Source organism: Diceros bicornis, chromosome 18 (assembly GCF_020826845.1).
Source record: "Diceros bicornis minor isolate mBicDic1 chromosome 18, mDicBic1.mat.cur, whole genome shotgun sequence".
NCBI lineage: Eukaryota > Metazoa > Chordata > Mammalia > Perissodactyla > Rhinocerotidae > Diceros > Diceros bicornis.
The window spans coordinates 6925503-6945981 of NC_080757.1; the positions used below are offsets into that span (position 1 = coordinate 6925503).

The 20479-nt window shown below is 37.6% G+C and overlaps 1 protein-coding gene across 4 annotated transcripts in view; it reads right to left on the reverse strand.

Moving 5' to 3' along the window:
* Positions 1-20479, reverse strand: part of MAP2K4 (mitogen-activated protein kinase kinase 4) — a 128255-nt gene that overhangs the window by 89769 nt on the left and 18007 nt on the right. For 3 of the 4 annotated variants that reach the window (XM_058559691.1, XM_058559690.1, XM_058559694.1), the window contains one exon: positions 3667-3769. In XM_058559691.1, the coding sequence (XP_058415674.1) occupies positions 3667-3769 (103 nt within the window). Of the gene's footprint in view, positions 1-1216; positions 1433-3666; positions 3770-20479 lie in introns of those variants that run through there. The other variant, XM_058559692.1, reaches the window with a different exon arrangement.

Here is a 20479-nt window from a genome sequence, read left to right on the forward strand (position 1 = left end):
CATCTACCACTCTCTAGTTCTGGATATTTTTGCAACTTTTCACAATAAGGAGTTTAAAAAACTCCTTATAGTAATAGAGTAATAGAGAAAACTACCACCCATAACACATGGTGGGAGGCGAGCAGGCAGCAGAGACAAGAGTTAAATAATGGTCCCAACAAAACATTAGAGAGGATCCATAGTTGGAAAGTATGAGGGCCTAGAAACAGAGTTCATTAAAATTCTTTCTAGAAAAAAGGTCTCATTAGTTCCTCCTTTCCTCTCCACTCTCCACTCAAAATGAAGAGAGCATGTCTCTAAAGAAAACAAACATCCTATGTGGAGAGAACTAGACATCCTAGAGTGAACGTTGGCCCTACTCATTCTGGCATCTAGATTATTCCTGGCATAACAGCCAGCTCTCAAACACTCAGAAAAGTAAAGTCAAGCCCACCAGAGGTTGCAGTTGGTCTTTTAATTTTCTCATCCTCAACTATCAATGAAGAATCAAGAATTACAAGACACACGGAAAAAAACTAACACAAAGGAGAAAGACAAAAATAAAAGAAAAACTGACGTTAAGGAAACAGATTACCTAAAAGATAGAAAAGAACTTTAAAATTTCAGATTTTACAACCATAAATTAAGAATAGGATACTAAGAAAAAGCCACAATCAACTTCTGGAAATTAAAATCAATTGCCAAAATAGAATATTGCATAGAAAGGTCAAAAATAAAGGAAATCAAGAAAAAAACAGATGGAAAATACGAAAGAAAAGTCAAAGACTCAGGGAACTCAGGAGATCCAACATCCAAATAACACACAGCAAGAGAGAAAAGGAAAAACATGAAGGAATCTATCAAAAGAAAAGCAGCAGAAATTTCCTCAGAAACAGAGATAAACGAATTTTCAAACTAAAAGGGTTCATCCAGTGCACAGAAAGATGATTCAAGAATAAAGAAAAAATGCTAAAAGCTCCCAGAGAGATAGAAATAGGTAACTTATAAGTAACATCTCTGCTATGATTAAATAGATCTATCTACACATGATCCCCAAAACTTTCTTTGTCCTTACACTCACAGAATGCCACCCTCCCTTCCCTCCACCTATCCTTCTCTACCCATCTTTCAAAATCCAATTCAAATCTTGTTCCTTTGTGAAACTTTCCACCAAATTGTGTATCTAAAGTGATCTTACCCCCTCCTGACCATTTATTTGAAATTCCACCCGTATTACCTTGTGCCTTGCTTCTTCAATTGCTCTAGCGAACTGTCATTTCCTGGAATTTTATTTAAACTGTTGGTTCTCAGAAAATAAGGACGTTGTCTGAAATTTTTTCTAAATCTTCTACAGAATCCTGCTCCCAGGAGACATGAGATGCCCGACGGATCTGAAACTAGTTCCTGGAACATCTCAACTTCATTAGTTGCTTTTACTTCATCTTATCTTTCCCTAAATTCATGAAAAAATTTTATATTTACATCTGTAACTAAAGTTCAAGGAAACTTGAGTTCAAAGAAATTTTAGAAGGAGAAAACACCTAAATGGCACAGAGGTATCTTTTCAAAACCCCCACAAACTGCAAGTTATATTTTTTAATCGCAAACTACTTATCCTAAACAGACCAGTAGTGGTTCTAGTGCCTCATAGTACAGAACTTAGAGGAAGAACACAAAGGATCCCTCATGGAAGGCAGTGGGGAGGTCGAGGAGACATGCTGCCCTAAGTGACTGTCTCTGAGCAATACCAATGCTAGTACTTGCATATTCCTGATCCAGACAACAGACCAGTGCCATAATTAAATTCAAACAAAGTCTGGATCTAAAATCTTTCCACACCAGCATCAAATTCTAAAGACTCTATCATCAAGTAAAAATGCCTATTATTATGTCATCTCAAACTTTCAACACCTGCTAGGAAGAGACAGAGGATAAGAAACCTAGCTGGTTATAGGATTACTATTATGCAGGTGTTGTTAGGTGTTTTTTTTAAAAAAAAGAAAATCTGATCAACTCAAATTCTGGAAGGAAGTTTTTTTCACTGTGTTTACTGTTAAAAAAAAAAAAAAAGATTTTTGTCCATGAATTCCCTATACGTGAAGAAACTCTTAAGGGAAGAGAGTACAAATATGTGAATATTTTTCCAGTTCTAAATGTAAGTCAGGTTATCTTTCTCTTTGTCCAAGGGACCTTTAAAAAAAAAAGACCTGTCAAGTTTGGCAATCACCACGTATCCATTCTTTCTTTGACTTCAAATATGTGGTTCAGCTAGCAACCAAGTTAATAGAAACAGACTACGTTCCAGAGTTAGTTTTGTACTAGCTTCCACGAGAAATTCTAGGAAATGAAGAAGCAGCTTCTTTTAAGAGGGTTTCCTTACTGCTGGAACTCTGACTAATTAAGAAGTACTGAGTTTCCTTCCTCAATATAGCCCCCATTTGATGTTTCAGAGAAGGTAAAAAGGCTGGGACTCTAGGCTAAGCTCTGACAAGAAATCTCATTATTAACACCAATCTAATAAAACTGACAGACACCAATCCCAGTCAAATAAACTGCTACTCCAGTTTTCCTTTAAAATATTTTTCATTCCCTTTAAGGTTACAGGTGAAAGCATAACAGTGTATACACACACACATACGTTGCTTCCTTCTAGACACTGCTGTTTTTAAAACAAAATATTTTCAGCATTCCTACTGCGAGACACTCTACCTGCCACCAATTTGTTACTGTTTGCAAATACAATGCATCAATCATCAAAAGAAAAGAAAATAGCAGTAGATATGCCTCTTTGGGAAGAAATAAATATATTTGTATTCTAGTAAGGTTTGCATACAAATTGTTGAGGAATTATTAAAAACTATAAAATAATGTATTCTGACAGCTTTTTTAACCATACCTTCCACCACTTGCCTTATAGTTCTCAACACCAGAACTAGGTGAAAATTATTTTTATGGACATGAGTACAAATGTAAAGCCCTGGCTTTGACCCTTCATGTTCACGTAGGTTTTGGGAGGAAGAAGACATTATTACTTAATACATCACTTCACTTCTATTCAATCAAATGTTTCTGTAAAATGTTATTCTGAAGATATTTTAAATTAACCAACAGATGTTTCTAATATTTTCAGTGAGATGCTACAATATCATTTCCATTTTTTAATAACAAACATTCAGGGAATAAATTCAAAAAATAATCACTGACCCCTGTATACTGACGTGTACATACCCTTTCAATTTCCTGTCACATGGAAATCTTACAGGAAATTTAGTTTCTCAAGAATGGGAATCTATTTTGTCACCTAGTAAGTGGGGATGATTTGTGCAGATGACGGGGGAGAGTGAAGTTTCCTAAACAACACTTACAATTTAACTGGAAATCCAGAAGGTAAGATATAAACAATATTCTCAGAGAGCTAAGTAAGACAGAAATTTAAAAGATATAAATGTATCTGGATCTTCAGCTCTTTTTTCCCTTCAAGTAAACTTGAAAAAGGAAAATTGTGTTTACCTACTTCAGACCACAGAATCAATAGCTTTCTATTTAAGCTCAAATAGTAATATTTCAAATGGCCCATAACATAATGGAAATACCAACCCCTCAACTTGAAAAAAAAATCATAAAATACAGTAACTTTAAAACCTCTGCTTGAGTTGAGCCTTTCATTTGACAACCAGGAATACTCACATGTGTGGGTTTTGAACTCCTGTAGGATTGGGATTCAGAGTAAACCTTGCTGTAGATTTGAAAGGTGGATTTGCAAAATTCAACTTCAGTGCTTTGCGTTTACCTAAGAAATAACAAATAAAAAGTAAAAGTTTCAAGTACTATAAAACAGGTACTATTCTGAGGGCATAAGAAATTCACACCAAAAGGCAGAAAAATTTGCTTTAACATGTAATTAATATAATATTTTGAAAGGCAACAAAGAACTTTTCAGAATTAAGAAAAAGTAAATAAAAATGATCTAAAGTTGTTACTAACCACGAATCACTCATTATGCTCCAATACAACAGAAAACTATGCTCAGTGCTTCCAGTTTATATTGTTCAGAGATGCTAACACTTTTGCAAATGAAAATACCACTATAAAAATCATTTACCTCTGCAGATATATTGAAAAATACTAAAATATTACTACCTTTCCAGCGTTACACTTTAATGCCTTGGTTTAATAAAAATCATTTTCCCTCAAATGTAATATAAACAATTGAGTAAAGAATCTAAAGCATTCTGCAACCATAACAGGCTAAAACACTCACACTATAGTCAACTTCAAGCTAATAACATGTATTCTAAATAATCATTTATTTGGAGCAATTTCTTTGGGGTGGGGAGGAGGAAAATATCAATCTTTTATATTATACAAACAAAACATGCCCATTACAGAAAAGCCAGAAAATTCAGAAAAAATAAAGAAAACAAAAATGTACAAAATATTATATACATCCATAAAATACACAGGCTTTAAAAAAAATTTTATAAATACTTTTAAGTCCAATTATCCCAAAATAATCATTATCTATTGTAGACTATTTTCTACACATAGATACAGACATTATTTTTTTCTCTACAAGTAAAATCAGACTACAATACTTTTTGTAACATGCTTTACTCACTAACCGTATTTCCTTCTACAACAATAAATCTTATAAGATCATTTCTTTAGGATTCTACTATACGGAAACTTTGTAAGAGTTGGGTTTTTAAGCATTTGTAGCACACCTTGGTTTCATGCACATATTAAGGATACTTTTTCCAGCACTCACTCTTCAGAGTTTATTATACATATATCTACCTACTCAAACAACATCTCTGCAATCCCAACACTTTCCCACCTCGGTGGATGCAGAAGATGTATTAGAGGGCTCAGCCTGGTGCTTTCAATGAGGTGTGTAAGTTTGAGTGTGCCACACTAGCTGGACAGGACTGCAGGACAAGAGCACAGAGCTCCTGGCCGTGGCTCCTGATCAACTCTCAAGGACGGATCTTTCTTTCTACAGGTTAATGTGAATTCCCAAAACCAAACACGTCATCTCAGAAACAAGCATAGCACAATGTGAATTTTCCACATCACTTGGCCTTTCAGATATCAAACACTTATTTTAACATAATTTTTATTCGACAGCAAGTAAAGAAAGGACATTCAAACTATACATGCAAAAGGTACTCTATGAAAAAAGGGCAAATTTGGCTGTATCTGGTATCTTACCAACAAAAACTAAAAAATTAAAATGAAAACTTGGGAAAATCCTTACAATACAAAATCAGAAACTCTAACATATAAAGACATCACACAAATCAAGAAAAATACAAAAATTGGCAAAGGTATGAACAGTAAAGCAAAATTGAGAGAAAGTACGAAAGGCACTCACCAACACCAAAAACAGTTACAATTTTTGTTCATGTGAAATTGGCAACGCTTAGGGGTTTTATTTTATGCATAAACATACATATTTTTTTAAGGATAACGTGTTGATCAGCGTGACCAGGTAAAAGAATCACTAGTACAATACATTGCTGATGGAAAAGTAAACTGATTTAACTTTTCTAGTGAGAAGTTCAGCAATCGACAGAAAAGTTTTAAACAAGTATGCTCTTTTACTGCTTAGAAATTAGTCTTTAGGAAATATTTAAAGGCAGAGGATTATTCCCAGACCTTGAAACTTAATGGAATTTGCCCTGTTGGATTTTGAAATCGCTTAGGACTGCTGACTCCATTCTTTCTTCATTTTTCTCTTTTTTTGAATGGGAATCTCTCTAACTGTTATCCAATGCCTGAACCACCATTGTATTTTGGAAGCAGATAACTTGTCTTCTGGGTCCTGGGTCCACAGACGGAGAGGAATTTTGTGTCACGATGGATCATACTCACAGTCTCATCCATACCTGATTAACATGATTTGGATGATGAGATTCGGGACTGTTGAGATGATGATGTCTAGATGAGATCAGGATTTGATCTGATGCTGTGGTGAGTTAAGACTTTTGGGGATGTTGGAGTAGGGTGAATGAATTTTGCATGTGGGGCAGACGTGAATATTTGGGGGCCAAAAAGCAGACTATAGGGGACTCAATGGTGGCCTCCCAAAATACCAAGTCCTAATCCCTGGAACCTATGAATGTTACTCTATATGGCAAAGTTTCTAGAGATAAAATTAAGGATCTTTGCAATCATAAATTTGAATGAGCTCAATGCCCACAAACTCCCCAAATCAAAAGCTGAACACCACCTGTCATGTGGCATGTGTTTGAAAACACATGGTCCCCCTCATCCATGATCTCCATATGGGGAAAAACTGATAAAAGACTAGGATCAAATGTAGGACAATAACAGAACAAAGAATCATTGTGAAAACTATCCAAAGAAAAACACCAAAATTGGCCCTTGCTTCAAAAGCCCAATTTGAGGAGACAGTAGCCAACCTTTGCAGGCAAATAAAATATATCACTATAATTAAAATAAACTTTTCTTGGAAATAAATATTTATATATAATACACACACACACATACACACAGAGATTCTTTTTCAACATTGCGTTCACATCTAAACAAAGATAAATTGAGGTCTTTAAAGGACATATACTGCATAAGTGAACAAGCACACAAGTGTAATGGAATGTGACTTAACTTACATAAATCAGACTGAAACACACTCTACACTTCAGAAACATCTGCAACTATCTTGAAAACTGTCCAAGTACATATTCTGGTCATTCACTAGCAAAATATACTAATTAATTCTATAAAAGTTCAAAGCCTCTCTAAGCAGAGATGACTCAGAGCCTAAAACTGGTGCCAACGGGAATGGGGTAAGATCAAGTTACATGGCCTGTTCTCAGTGGTCACCCCAACCCTCCAAATGATGATCAGTTTAAGATGAATCATAAGGCAGTCTTAAGGAGAAGGAACACCTCAGAAAATCAATCAAAGGTGAGATTCAGGGAAAGGCAGAAAGAAGCAGCTTTTAGAATACTTTAGAGAGGCTGTTTCAGCCTTTATAATATTTTAGAGAGGCTGTTTCTGGCTATCTGTAGGCATGAGCCCCTTTTTTTTTTTTTCTTTCTTTTTAGCATCTCCTCCTCTCCCATTCACTTTCTCTAAGGAAGAACCTCTATTAGGACTGGTCCTTCTCATCTTTACTTCTCTTTCTCAAGGGCCCCCAAAAATACTAAACCCTAAAGACAACCTGTCACCATGTATTCAGATATTTTTCATGAAAAGACTACAAACAAATGAGACATTAGATCAATACGGATTTCTTTTAAAAGCCTGCAACAACTTCCACAGGGAGAAAAGGGTACAAGCAAGGAAGTGATACTATAAATGGCCTGTGAAGATTTTAGAAAACTAACGGGGAATAAAATATTTACAACAGGGCTTAAAGTAATTGATCAAGAAAGATTATAATTTTGTGATTATAATTCCCCCTTTGGTGACACTGTCACCAAATAATCAATTCCTAACCAGTCAACAGAGATAAACAGAGCCTCCTCTTTATCTACAGCAGGATAGAAACCAGGCATGATCAAACATCTTTATTTATGCGGACGGAGTTTCCTTTGAGAGAAGATTGTATACTTAAAGCCTAAGTTCAGTGCCTGATACAGAAAACGCTTTCAAATGTCTATTGATCTGGGAATAAATTTGACATGGACAGCCCCAGACAACTCAAGTGTGGGTTAAATTAACTAGAATAAGTTCCTGTTGTCTGCAACCAAGAACCCTGACTGATAAGGAAAACTGTATCTGTCGTCATGCCATCACATGTCCGAAGCACTGCTATGTCCTTTAAGGCAATACTGCCTCTCTCTTTTCTGGTCGTGGCTTACACAGAAAACGAGGACATTTGTTCAACACACTGGGAAGATCAGAATCATAGCTAGCCCAGAGGCTGGCCTAGGGGGTTCAGCCTCAGGCCCCACTCAGCCACTCCAAGAACTGAGGGGATCAACCTCTCTGATCAATCTCAATCACCCTTGAATTCAAAGCCCTGCCTTAAGAGAACACCCAGTTCTATTTAAACAACCTTTGCCACATCATCTACATACAATTTCTTCCTCAGAGTTCTCTTGAGAGAAGCATTCCAAAGCAAGAGATCTTCAAGCATATTCAGAATTATGATTCTGAAGAACAAAGATTTGTCCAAGCATATCCATACTCACTAAGGCCCAGGAATATCTTTTGCCCTAATTCTGACCACAGAGCAACTCACAGACTCACACAATATTGAAGTTGGAAGGAAGACATCTTTCAGCTTTTCTTGGGCCTTAAGCAAGATGATAAAGAGCCCTGAATATTCTCCCTCCACCAACTTCCCAAGCAATACAAACCTTTAACATCATTTTCCACAATCAGCTAAGCTGACCCAAAAGTTGAGTTCCACCTTGGCCAAAGATCCCACCAAGGGCAGCAGAGAGTCCACCACTCCAATATGGAAGATGACCACTAGGTTATCTGCAATCTAAGTTACCAAAAGCATCTCTCCTTCAACCTTCCACAGATGAGGAAAAGATGTCATTTCCTCATTATTCATTAAGAAGCAACATTATTTACAGTTTCCAAAAACATCAAAACCTGTCTGTCCTCGGAGAGATACTTACTATGTTTACACTGGGTCCACCTTGTCACCCTCCCCCAAACTCCTCAAGCTTGTTCTCATCATTAGATTGTGAGCAATTTTCTGTTCTAAATGTTTAACTATCTTTATCTTTGAACTCTGCAAATCACCTGTAACAGGCAACTAGAACAAAACAGCAGTTCAACAAATATGTATTGAATTAGAATTATTAGATTTTTTAATCAACATTGCACTATCCTCTCATACAACCTAGTGGGCTTATTTTCTTTTATTATATCATATCAGAAAGCAAGCTTCTGTTACCCTTATGGTCAGACTCAGAGAACCAGAATCCTGCCACCAAACCTGTAAGACTGGAGACCATCTCTAAAATATGTCAGTCAATCCACCTATCTTCAACACCAGTGATTTCACCAAATTTGAAATAGTAATAGCAAAGTTCTTATTGTTGATGGCAATAAAGATCTCTGAAGGACCTGTAATAGCTGCATCTAGAGGATGGCTTTTTTGATATAATGCTAATGGATTACTGTGGGTTATGTGGTAGACTGTTACAAAAATAGCCACCAATGAATTACAGCTCCCTGTGTCCATACCTCTTTGCAATGAGACTTCGCTGCTCCTCCCATCAACAGGTGGAGTCTCTCTCCCTACCTCTTGATTCTGGGCTGGCCTTGGGACTTGCTTTGACCAGAATATAGCTAACGGGATGTTGTATGACTTCCAAAGCTAAGCCTTATGAGGTCTTACAGCCTCCACTTTCACCCTCTTGGGAAGCTACCAAGTCTAAACGTAAGGCAGTTCAGTCTAGCTTCACTGATGATGAAAGGCCACATGGAGCGAGAGGTCCAGAAGTCCCCGCCATCCCAGCTGAGCTTAGTTCACCCCAATAGACCTACTAGCTGAATGCAAACACCTACTAGCGAGCTCAGGTGAGACCAGCAGAAGTACCACCCAGCTAACAAACAGAATCTGGAAAATTAAATACTTGCTCTTTTAAGCCATTACTCACAGGCCAAAGGAGCTAGGTAGGAATAATCAAAAAGCAATCAGAATCGGTCACTCTTAAGGAACCCCTACTACCACCACAGGGGGTTTCCTGGAACCAAGCATAGGAAAAAGTGAGAACTTGAACTACAATGTACAAGCCACTCATATAACACCTTGAAGAATACTGGTGATTGACCTGCAAGTCTTCAGAGCATCCCACCAGGGGTAGGGAAAAAGGACTGCCTTAAATTCTCAGTTCTCCCTTAGCTCTAATTCTTAGTACCTCATTTTCAAAACAAAAAGAGTATCCAGAATAACTTTTTTAATTATCTGTAATCACTGATTATGAAATAAGGAACACATAATTCCAAGTACGCAATTTTATATTCAAACAATTTCTGAAATGAGGAAATAAAGTGGAAGACAAGAACTTACTTTCATTCCCTTTTCTGCCTAAATTACTACAGTGACCAGTGCCCTAACTTATTTCACAAGCTCAAGAGAAGAAGAGAGGAAGGATGTTAGACTTGGAATTAGAAGAAACGGTCAACTTTGTCAGTTCTATCCTAGACTTGCAATCTCAGGCTTTTCAAGTATTAAATGAGCTACTATTAGCTAATATTATATTGCCCCTCTCCTCCAACCTTTGATACACAACAGCGAGCAATTTCCAAAAATTCATAAAATCTCACTTAGAACTTTGTGCCCCCATCAATAAAATAAAACACCATTATTCTTCCATGCAGCTAAGCACTTTGGAAACTGGCTTGTTCTGAGTTTGTTTAAGAAACCAAGTAAATATGCCAACAGCCCCTATTAGCCCATTTTAACACTTTTGTGTGTAAAACGGATTTTTGGGAAGTCCAATATAATAATGTACGTAGCCATAGGTGCAGAAATATCACAATTATACACAAGCTATTGTACCAGGCAGTGGAGACAAAAAGATAGATAAGGTAGCTGATCTATCTACAGACTGTTTTGTTTGGCATCCTGCCAAAACTAAAAAGGACTGTGGCAGCAGGAAGCTAAAGAGTAGAAATAGAGGGGAAAAACTCTTTTGAAGATGCTAAGTGATCACCACTGAAATACTGATAAAGAGGAAAACAGGGATTTTTCTGTGGTCCAGTAATTTACACAGCTATAAAATCAAGACAAAAACAGTCCCTTACTCGGCAAGCACTGCCGTGGGGAGGATTAATATAACTTAAAAATGCAATGGCTGGTAAACAGTAGCTATGAAAAATGATAACTACTATATTAGTTATAAGTATTAAAACCTAATTGAAAAATTAACTGTTAAATTCTCCAAAAAAGAAAAAAACTGGAAAAAGTTTGTCTGATACGTTTTAAACCAACAAAACATATGAGCAAGAAAGAAAAGAAATTCAGCTTGCTCTGTAGATTTGTTTAAACTACTATCTCATAAAAACCCCATTCCTATCCAAATCCAGCAACCCAATGGTGTTCAATTAGAAACTAGAAAAACCAATGCGGAGCGGTAGAGCCAGTCGACCTAGTTTTGAAACTATATACTCTTGAGCAAGAGTATACAGCTGGTATACTCTGCCTCAGTCCCACTCTTGCCAAATGGGATTAATACTACCTTCCTCAGATGGGCGTTGGGAGGAGTAAAGGTGTTACTATGTGTAACAGTAACGTCACTCATTTTTTCCCAGCGTTTATCATCAGTTACATCCAAGTGTATGATGGCGAGGTCCTGAACTAGGATGGTAGATCAGCAACACACCAATGCTTCCTAAATGTGAAACATTTTCCTCATCTGACAAGCTTGGGCCTCAGAGGCTCCAATGCCAAAGAAAGAACCAAAATAATTCACTCTCACCTTTCCTGACCTCTGGCAGACGATTCACAGTCCTCTCCTTGGGTAGAAAGGTTTTTTTAACCTGAAATATCAGGGACTCTGTTATTCCTCTATCAGTTCCTGAAGGGGTACTGCTTTGACACAAATGCATAACAGCTTCTAGTAGATTCTTACTGGACTCCACACAAAGGCAAAAGAAGCATTTTACTTGTTGTAGACTACACATTACTATGAGGCCCTTGTTTGGTTAACGAAAGTCTTCAGGGAGAGTCTGAAGGCTTAAAAGCCCCAAACTCACTCCCAAGTTGATCATCCAACAATGAAAAAAAAACTTTAAACTCATTTTCTATCACAGTTAAAATAGGGAGTTTATTAAGTTTCATGGAATGAAGCTCATAATACGCCCTGAAATCCTTCCAAACCTAATAGCAGAAACTCATAATTGATTCTTCCTTCTCTGATTCAGCTAACCATCAACTCTCACATTGATTATACGAGCCCCTCTATGATCACCAGTAATTTTACCTCAGTTATGCACAATGTCATTATTACGGGTTTCTATAGGTAGCCACACCTTTGAGCTAGCAATTAATTAAAGCCAATAACAGCATCACTTTTGATCAGACTGAGCCAGATGTCTACTACCAGCAAACAAATATAATTCCTCATCCTAAACTGGCCAAGTCCTGATTAGTCTAAATTCCTCAAAAGCACCCAGGGAGCTGGCTAATTCAGGAAGACCCTACTGGGATTCCCAACACAGCACAAATGTCAAGGCTTTATTGAAATACATGGGATTTGAGATGCCTGCCCACACAGTCATGCAGACGGAACCAAACAGATTCTGCTGAGCAGAATCTTGGCTTTCGATCTCCGTGGTCCCAAGTTCTCCTGTGAGATCCCCAGCTTCACTGAGGAGCAAAAAGAAAATACTGAACTACACAGCGCCAGCTGAAGTCACTACCTTCTGAAATGACAAACTGGCGGGGGGGGGGGGGGGGCTTACCTAATCCATATGACAGCAAATATCCCAATTAGAAAATAAACAAAGCACACAAACAGCTAATTAACAAAAGACTACAAATAGAATACAAATAAATCATTAACATGAAAAAATCATCAAATTATAAAATTCTTCTAGTTATGTAAAAAATTAAAATTCTGTTTTTGCCTTTAATACCACACATAAATAAAAAGAATCCTAATATCTATGTTAAAAAGGGTATGAAGAAGTCTCTTCAGAACTTATCACAGCTGTACTTTTACATCTATTTGTGGTTATTTGATGTCTACCTTCCCCACCACACCCTAAGCTCCAGGAAGGCAGAAATTCTATTTCTCATGCATCTCAATGCCTAGAATTACATCTGACACATAAATCCTTAACATATGTTCAGTAAACAAACGAACACAGACAAATGAATGAACAAACAAATTACTGCTGTGAACATAAATTGGTCCACTTTCTAGAGGGCAATATTTAGCAAACATCTCAAAATATCCTTACAATTAACCCAGTAACTCCATTTCTAAGAATTTATCCTTTAGGAAGTTAAAGATTATGCAAAGAAAGTTATTGAAAGCAGTGATATTTATGTTATATTAGTTGCAAAAATTATGGCACATCCAAAACTGGAATACTACACTGCCACCCAAAAAAAAACCCACATAAAAGACTACTGACATTAGAAAATGTTAATTACAGTTCGGGCTTTTTTAAATCAGGCCCTGTGTCTAATAAATTATCATTTTAGTAAAGCATATGTGCTTATGATAATTTATAATACACACAGGTCATTCTCCAAAATATCACTGGTGATTAATTTAAGGTGCTACAATTATAGGTGATTGTTTTCTCTTTCTACTTTTCTGTGTTTCAGTGTTTCTACACTAAGCACTTATTGTTTCTGTTTTAATTATAATCTCCTTGCTACTCACACTAGAGCTTTCTAAAAGGGACCAATCTGTTCTCTAAACCCAATCTTACTGAGGTCTAGAGAACAAGTAAAAACATGGCCTTAAAAAATACAAATATAGGCACTTTCACATACCGCTAATACAACCTGGACATTTCCATACCCCTATAATCTCGGAATATTTCACAAATGATATCTTTTAAGGTTTTTCAAGGTATATGTATCAGCTACATTTAACAATAACTTAATCTCAAGCAAAATAGGAAAAGCTTATCCAACACAATCCCCCCCACAATTCCATGCTTCACTGATTCTCCAAGCACAGCCTCCATGGGAATCTAAAAGACCTAGAATTCCAGGTACACACCCACCTTGAGAAGGTTCCAAATGGATACCCAAAAGGTGTCAGCCATTACTGTCACACATCTCCACCCCCAGTTTAGGCAAGAGGAGGAAGCATGTGCTAATTCTCTGAGTTCTTCATGTGTCCCCAGCATCCTTCACAATCCTTAATAAGAAAGGCCTAACCTGCTACACATTTGCACTAAATCCATTCACACAGAAGCACTATTGCTATACCTGGTGCTGAGAGCTCTAGCTGGGAAGGGGGAATGATTATAGCCCAGGAAGTTGGTAAAGGTACTCAACACCTTGTCCAGGTGCTCAGAACACTTTAAATCCATGTAATGCCTAAAACTTGGCCAAATCCACAGGGCATTGATGTTCTTAAGCCCCAAATTTGTGAACATATCAATAGGGGCCCCATGGAGACAAGTGAGACAAAAAACTGGTGTTAACCAATTCCAACAAAACTTTCTATGCAGAATGGTCAAAGTGATCCCATCTTCTGTGATGTGTAGGCCATACGGTGACATCTGCCTCCCAATCAGACCCCTCACCATTCTAATTAAGCTCCTCATCAGCTCCCCAAAGTTTTAAGTTAAAGTCGCACCAATAACAAGATACTAGGATTTCTGGAAAACAATCCACATAACTGACTTAAACTTCTTGATAGCCATCTTTCTAGTGGGACAAAGCACATAATACACATACTTATGAAAACTGTGTCACGGAAAGTCACAAGGCTTGTTCCGGTTTTCATCAATACCCCAGAGCCCACGCAGCGGCTTACAGTTGACCTCCCTGTCGAGGCAGAGGCACACAGCACACAGCATATATTCTCAGAACAGCTTCCTTGGACTCTAGCAAGGAACCAAAGTGCCCACTGGTCTTAGGTCATGTTTATTTTTCCTTCTTGGTAAACCTCACAACATCCTATCATTGCCATTTTAACCTTCCCCCACCCATAAAGGATATAAGCACATGAACTATATTTTCTAACTATACCATCAGTATTTTCTCAATCAGTGTGTCAAACCTTTTTTCTATGTGCCATGATGTGAAGAAAAGAACATCTGTACCACACAATGAAGGAAAAACAAGTCTGTTCTTGGCTAAAGGCCAATGACTTAGCGCTCTAGTGAGTTGCTTCAGGCCACAGGGATAAGAGATCTATATTTCGGCTGCAGGTAATGTATTCAAAGCAGCACCCAAACTGAGGAGCTACTCAAACAACCAGATCTGACTTCTCCTTCTTGAAGACTTTACTTAGAATAATATTATTAACCACACAACAAAGCCAAATTTTTGTCAAACATTAATTTCTTCCTTTATCTGCCCAAAACACCAGTCAGGATTCCCACCAGTCATAAATTATTATATATGTAATGATATGTATGTAATATGTAAATAAATATATAAGTAATTACATATTACTAATCTCTTCCAGACTCAATTCTATATGAACTTCATTAGCAAGTAGATTAGGATAAAGAAAGTTGCAAAATACATGCAATTTAGCATTATAGCAAAGGAACTCTTTTGGTCCTAAGGGATAGGTCATGTTGATCCTTCTTTACTACAAAAAATAAACCACCCACTGGCCAAAATGATATTAGGTACCCACTCTTCTTTCCAGGTAACTGTAGATCAGCCCTCCATAGCTCTGAAACCTTACAGATTCAAAGCTATGGGTCTATTGTGTGCAAGGTAATTTTGCTACAGACAGTGTCTGTGGTATAATAAAAAATATATTTGGTATTTGTCCCAGGTTCCTGGCACAGAGCTCCTACAACGCTTGGCATTACCTAAGTGATAGAGAAGTGTCTTTTGTTACTCATAACAAGCCCCTTTCAACCATATGAGTTTATGCTAATGAGGTTGGAGGGGGCACGACGACGAGGACAACCTACATAACTTCAGGATGGGAGCTGGTCTCCAGAAAACCCAATCAACTGATTAGAGGGTTACAACTTCCAGCCCCACTTAACCTCCATGGAAGGGAGAGGGGCTGGACGTTGAATTCAATCACCAATGGCCAATGATCTAATCAATCATGCCTACATGACAAAGCCTCCATAAAAACCCCTAACAATGAGTTTGGGGAGCTTCTTGGTTGGTAAATACATCAAAGTGCCAGGAGGATGATGTACCCAGAGAAGGCATGGAAGCCCTGCACAGTCTCTCTCTCCATACCATGCCCTGTGCATCTCTTCCATTTGGCTGTTCCTGAGTTCCATCTTTTTGAATAAACTGGTAAATGTACGCAAAGTATTTTTTTGTGTTCTGTGAGCCATTCTAGCAAATAATTGAAACTGGAGTGGGGGAGGGTGTCAAGGGAACTCTCTAATTTGTAGTCTGTCAAGCAGAAGTGTGGGTAGCCTGGGCACCCCATCTGCAGCTGGATCTAAAGTGGGGGCAGTCTTGTGGGGCTGAACCCTTCAACTTGGGAGATGTGACGCTAACTCCAGTAGATAGCCTCAGAATTGAAGCGAATTGTTGGACACCCAGTTGGTGTCAGAGAATTGGAGAATTGCCTGGTGTCAGAAAACACCTCAGTGTCAAAATTTGAAACACTGAAAAGTGAGGAATATTAAGATTTCCTAAAGGCAACAAAAGTCAGTTTCAAGAAATAAATCTTTTCTTATTTCCATTAATACCTGTAATGATGTTTTATGCTATCCAAATCTATAAGCAAGCCTAAAAAGAGGTGAAATACATTCCAATCCAATTAGAGATAAAGTGGGAAGATACAGTTTATGAATATATTTTTTCTCTATCATATACCAACAGTTGATTTATAAATTGGTATGGTAAAACATTATCAAGGATTATCAAGCCAAAAGTCCTTCAAATACCTTGGCAGACTCCTGATTTCACGCAGGTCTTCTTAGAGCAAAGAATGCACACACATGACCACATTATACTAGCTCAGGAAAATCAGACAGGGGGTCTTATTTACTTCTTTTCCTTTCTATTTGGCTCCACAATGGATCACAGTTAACTATTTACTCCAGGCTCCAGGGAACACTTGACTCCCTTACCCTATTTTGCCCAATTAGCTTATCCCCAAAGCAAAAAACCCACACCACCATAAAAACTTCACCTGTAATAACCCTGCTTTTCACCATGTCCTTAGGAATCCAGAAAGACAAAAGAGGGAATCAATTGTGTTTATATACATAATTTTCCATATATTTTAATTCAATTAAGATACTTTGGAAAGCCTTCAGGTAACCTTTTACCACTAAATGGCATCTTTAAATGACAATAAGGCTAAATTTTACTGACCATTTGTATTGATGGTTGGAGACAACCTACACTCAAACAGGTGAGCTACTTACTTCTGTGAGGCAGTGGAATACAAGCGTTTTCCCGTTAGCTTACTCTACCTAAAGCAGAAGTAAAGCTTTACTTCAAAGATGACTTCCCCGAGGCCGGCCCTGGGGCGTATTGGTTAAGTGCGGTGCTCCACTGCTGGCGGCCTGGGTTCGAATCCCGGGCTTGCACTAATGCACCATCGTCAGGCCATGCTGTGGCAGCGTCCCACATAAAGTGGAGGAAGATGGGCATGGATGTTAGCCCAGGGCCAGTTTTCCTCAGCAAAAAGAGGAGGATTGGCATGGATGTTAGCTCAGGACTGATCTTCCTCACAAAAAAAAAAAAAAAGGCGACTTCCCTGATTCTAAAACACCATCAATAGATTAGCAATATTTAATAACTGCAGAGGAGGGGAAAAAAAATCACACTATACAATTTTTGACTAGTCATCAACAGCATACTCCATTTATCTATCTAAGAACCCCTTTCTTCTTCAGGAACACAGTCAACATTTGAACATAAGCATTCTTCACAGTCAGAACCTAAACATTCATCTGGATGACTTTTGACCACTGGAAATTACATAGAGCACTCCAGTGACTCAGTGCTTTTCATAACAGCACCTGGCATATCACAGGAACTCAAATACTTCTTGAATAAATGAATAATTCAAGCTCAAGTTTTTAATTTAACACCTTTAGGACAAAATAGTTTCAGATATCTCACTTGGGGATTTTATCTGTATCTCCTGATAGATCTAATTTGTTGCTCTTCATTTTTTTCTCATTAATCAAAATATGTATAACTAGAAGTTAAGTAGGTTCTCTGAAAAAGTTAGCTAGAAGCTTTAACTAGAGAAATGCTCCTGACAGAACTTCCTGACACATGAATCAGTCAGCCATCTTTTGGCTTTAAAAAAAGATATCTGAGGGTCCGGCCCAGTGGCATAGTGGTTGAGTTCGCACGCTATGCTTCAGCGGCCCAGGCTTCACAGGTTCAGATCCCAGGCACGGACCTACACACTGCTCGTCAAGCCACACTGTGGTGGCATCCTGCATGCAAATGGAGGTGGACTAGCATGGATGTTGGCTCAGGGACGATCTGCTTCACACACACAAAAAGATATGTGACATTTTTAACTGCCTTGAGTTGCATGACGTGACAACTTTTGTATACTCAACTGATTTTTTCCATTTCGGTGCTGAATTACACTATGTATCCTTTTAAAGACATTTTAAGTAATAATTTATCCAATTTTAAATTCAAATCCAACTGTGTTACTACCAAAGCAAGTAATAGAGGTGGAAAAGTAATAAGCATCTTCTACACAAAGCTAATATTATAAGTATATGTATAAGCAATAACTATGGCACTAATATACTCCCCTTCTGAACAGCTTCTTTGGATCCCACTGAATAATACCTTCCAATTTAAAAAACATTAAGATGTAACACTTCCATTTCTTAGTGGACACAATTAAGCACTGTTTGTTGTCCACAAATGTATTCTACAAACTGAGGTTTTCAAAAGGTTAGAATAAAGTAAGATTAATCAAGAGAGTAAATGGCACTCAGAGAGGACATGTAGCATCCTATCTACTTCCTGAATACAGTATATGTAAGGATCCTCACTGAAATTTCTCTAATTTGTTATTTACAAATTGTGTAAGATAAATCAGTTTTAGAACATCATGAAGGAGAGACTTTAATAATTTAGTTACAAGACAGGTGACTGAACAGGAACAGCACAAAAGGAAAGCTGGTTGAGAAACTGTTACTACTGAGGGGTGAATAATGGCACCTGTGGGACAAGAATTACAGGTCACTGAAAAGGTCACTGCCAACTGCAATACAGGTAGTTCACCAGGTTTCTCACATCCTGATGAGAACTCTTATTTACTTCCATTCTCACCAAATGGCCTTTCAATGGCTAATTCTGGTTCCCAAGTACTGAGAAGGCAATGCCCAAAAACTGCATATAAATTAACAAACAAAGCTGGACTCTGGTTTGGGATTCATCTTAATTTGGCAGAACTGGTCTCACATACTCATCAGTTTTTCAACTTCACCAAAAAATGTCAAGAATTATAATTTGACATGGTTTTTGATTATCTTCAGAGATTAAGAGATTCTACGAAGTTACAAAGAACCCTGATTAATGAATAGGTCAACTCATATTTCAGGGTATGAAGCATAGATAGATGTCCATTTTTAATTCTCTCAAAGTACAGAAAAGCACAATAAATGTTTGTGTATATGTGCGTGCATATATACACATACTTGCATATCCATCAACGCCGATGCAGTCAAGTCAGAGATGACTAATGCTTAACTCTCTAATTTGCATTCGATGGTACGCCCCAAACACAAACTTTGTTTTTTGGCTGACTACAGCTACTATTTGGAGAACCTAAAAAAGTTTGGAAACACGAGTTAACCAGTCCCTAAAGAAATAATTTAGACAAAAATCATTGATGGTGGCCAAAACCACCACATGAAAGACTGAAGGGGAACTTTATCCTATATGAATCACACTGACAGCATCTAAACCCACTGATCAATCTCAACAAGAGCTACAACCAGAAATCATACCCCTCCTGATGTGATGCAACAAGAAACACCCCGCACCACCTATGAAGTGTTCTTGCCAAAAATGTGAATCTCTGTGTGATCAAGCCTCTATATCTAACCACCAATTAACAGGAAATACAGGGCAAAGCAGAACATGTGAAACACTAATTACTAAAAGGATGTAATCAGCCAAATCCAAAATGTGCCAAATGCTACAAAATACATGACCCAATGTTTTCAATGGATAAATGGCAAGAAAAAAAGGAGAGAAAAGGGAACTATTAAAGATTCAAAGAAACTTATGGGACATATCAACCAAACACAATACATGTGTGAACCTTGTTGAAATCTCAAACAAATCAACTGTAAATGAAGCATTCGTAAGGCATTTGAGGAAATCTGGACACTGAGTGGCTATCTGATAATATTGTTTTGTTTATTTAACAAAATGATAATGTTACTCTGCATGATAATAACACTGAGGTTATGTATTTTAAGAGTCCTTATCACTTAGAAGGCATGTGACTGACCTATATGTGGATGAAATAATGATAATCAGAATTAGCTTTAAGATATTTAAGTAGAGATAGGTGGAAGGAGGAGGAACAAATGAAATAATTATATGCTGATAACTGTTGATGCTATGTAATGGGTACATGGGGCTTTATTATACACTATTCTATTTTTGTATATATTTGAAAACTGCTATCATTAAAAGTTTTTCAAAATTAAATAATGTTCTTTCTTCCACCTCTAACTAAAAGAAAGTGAGAGGGACATAAATCTTTTGCTCAAAGCATCAACTCGTTGTTAAGACACCCTGTATACAAATCTGTCCTCACGCAGTGCATGGCTATGCCACCTCATTCATTGACTCCCAAGTCTCCTGACCTACTCATCTTGGTCAGCTGTTCCCCAGACACGCAAGGCCTTTGAGAATCCCAAAGCAATTCATTCT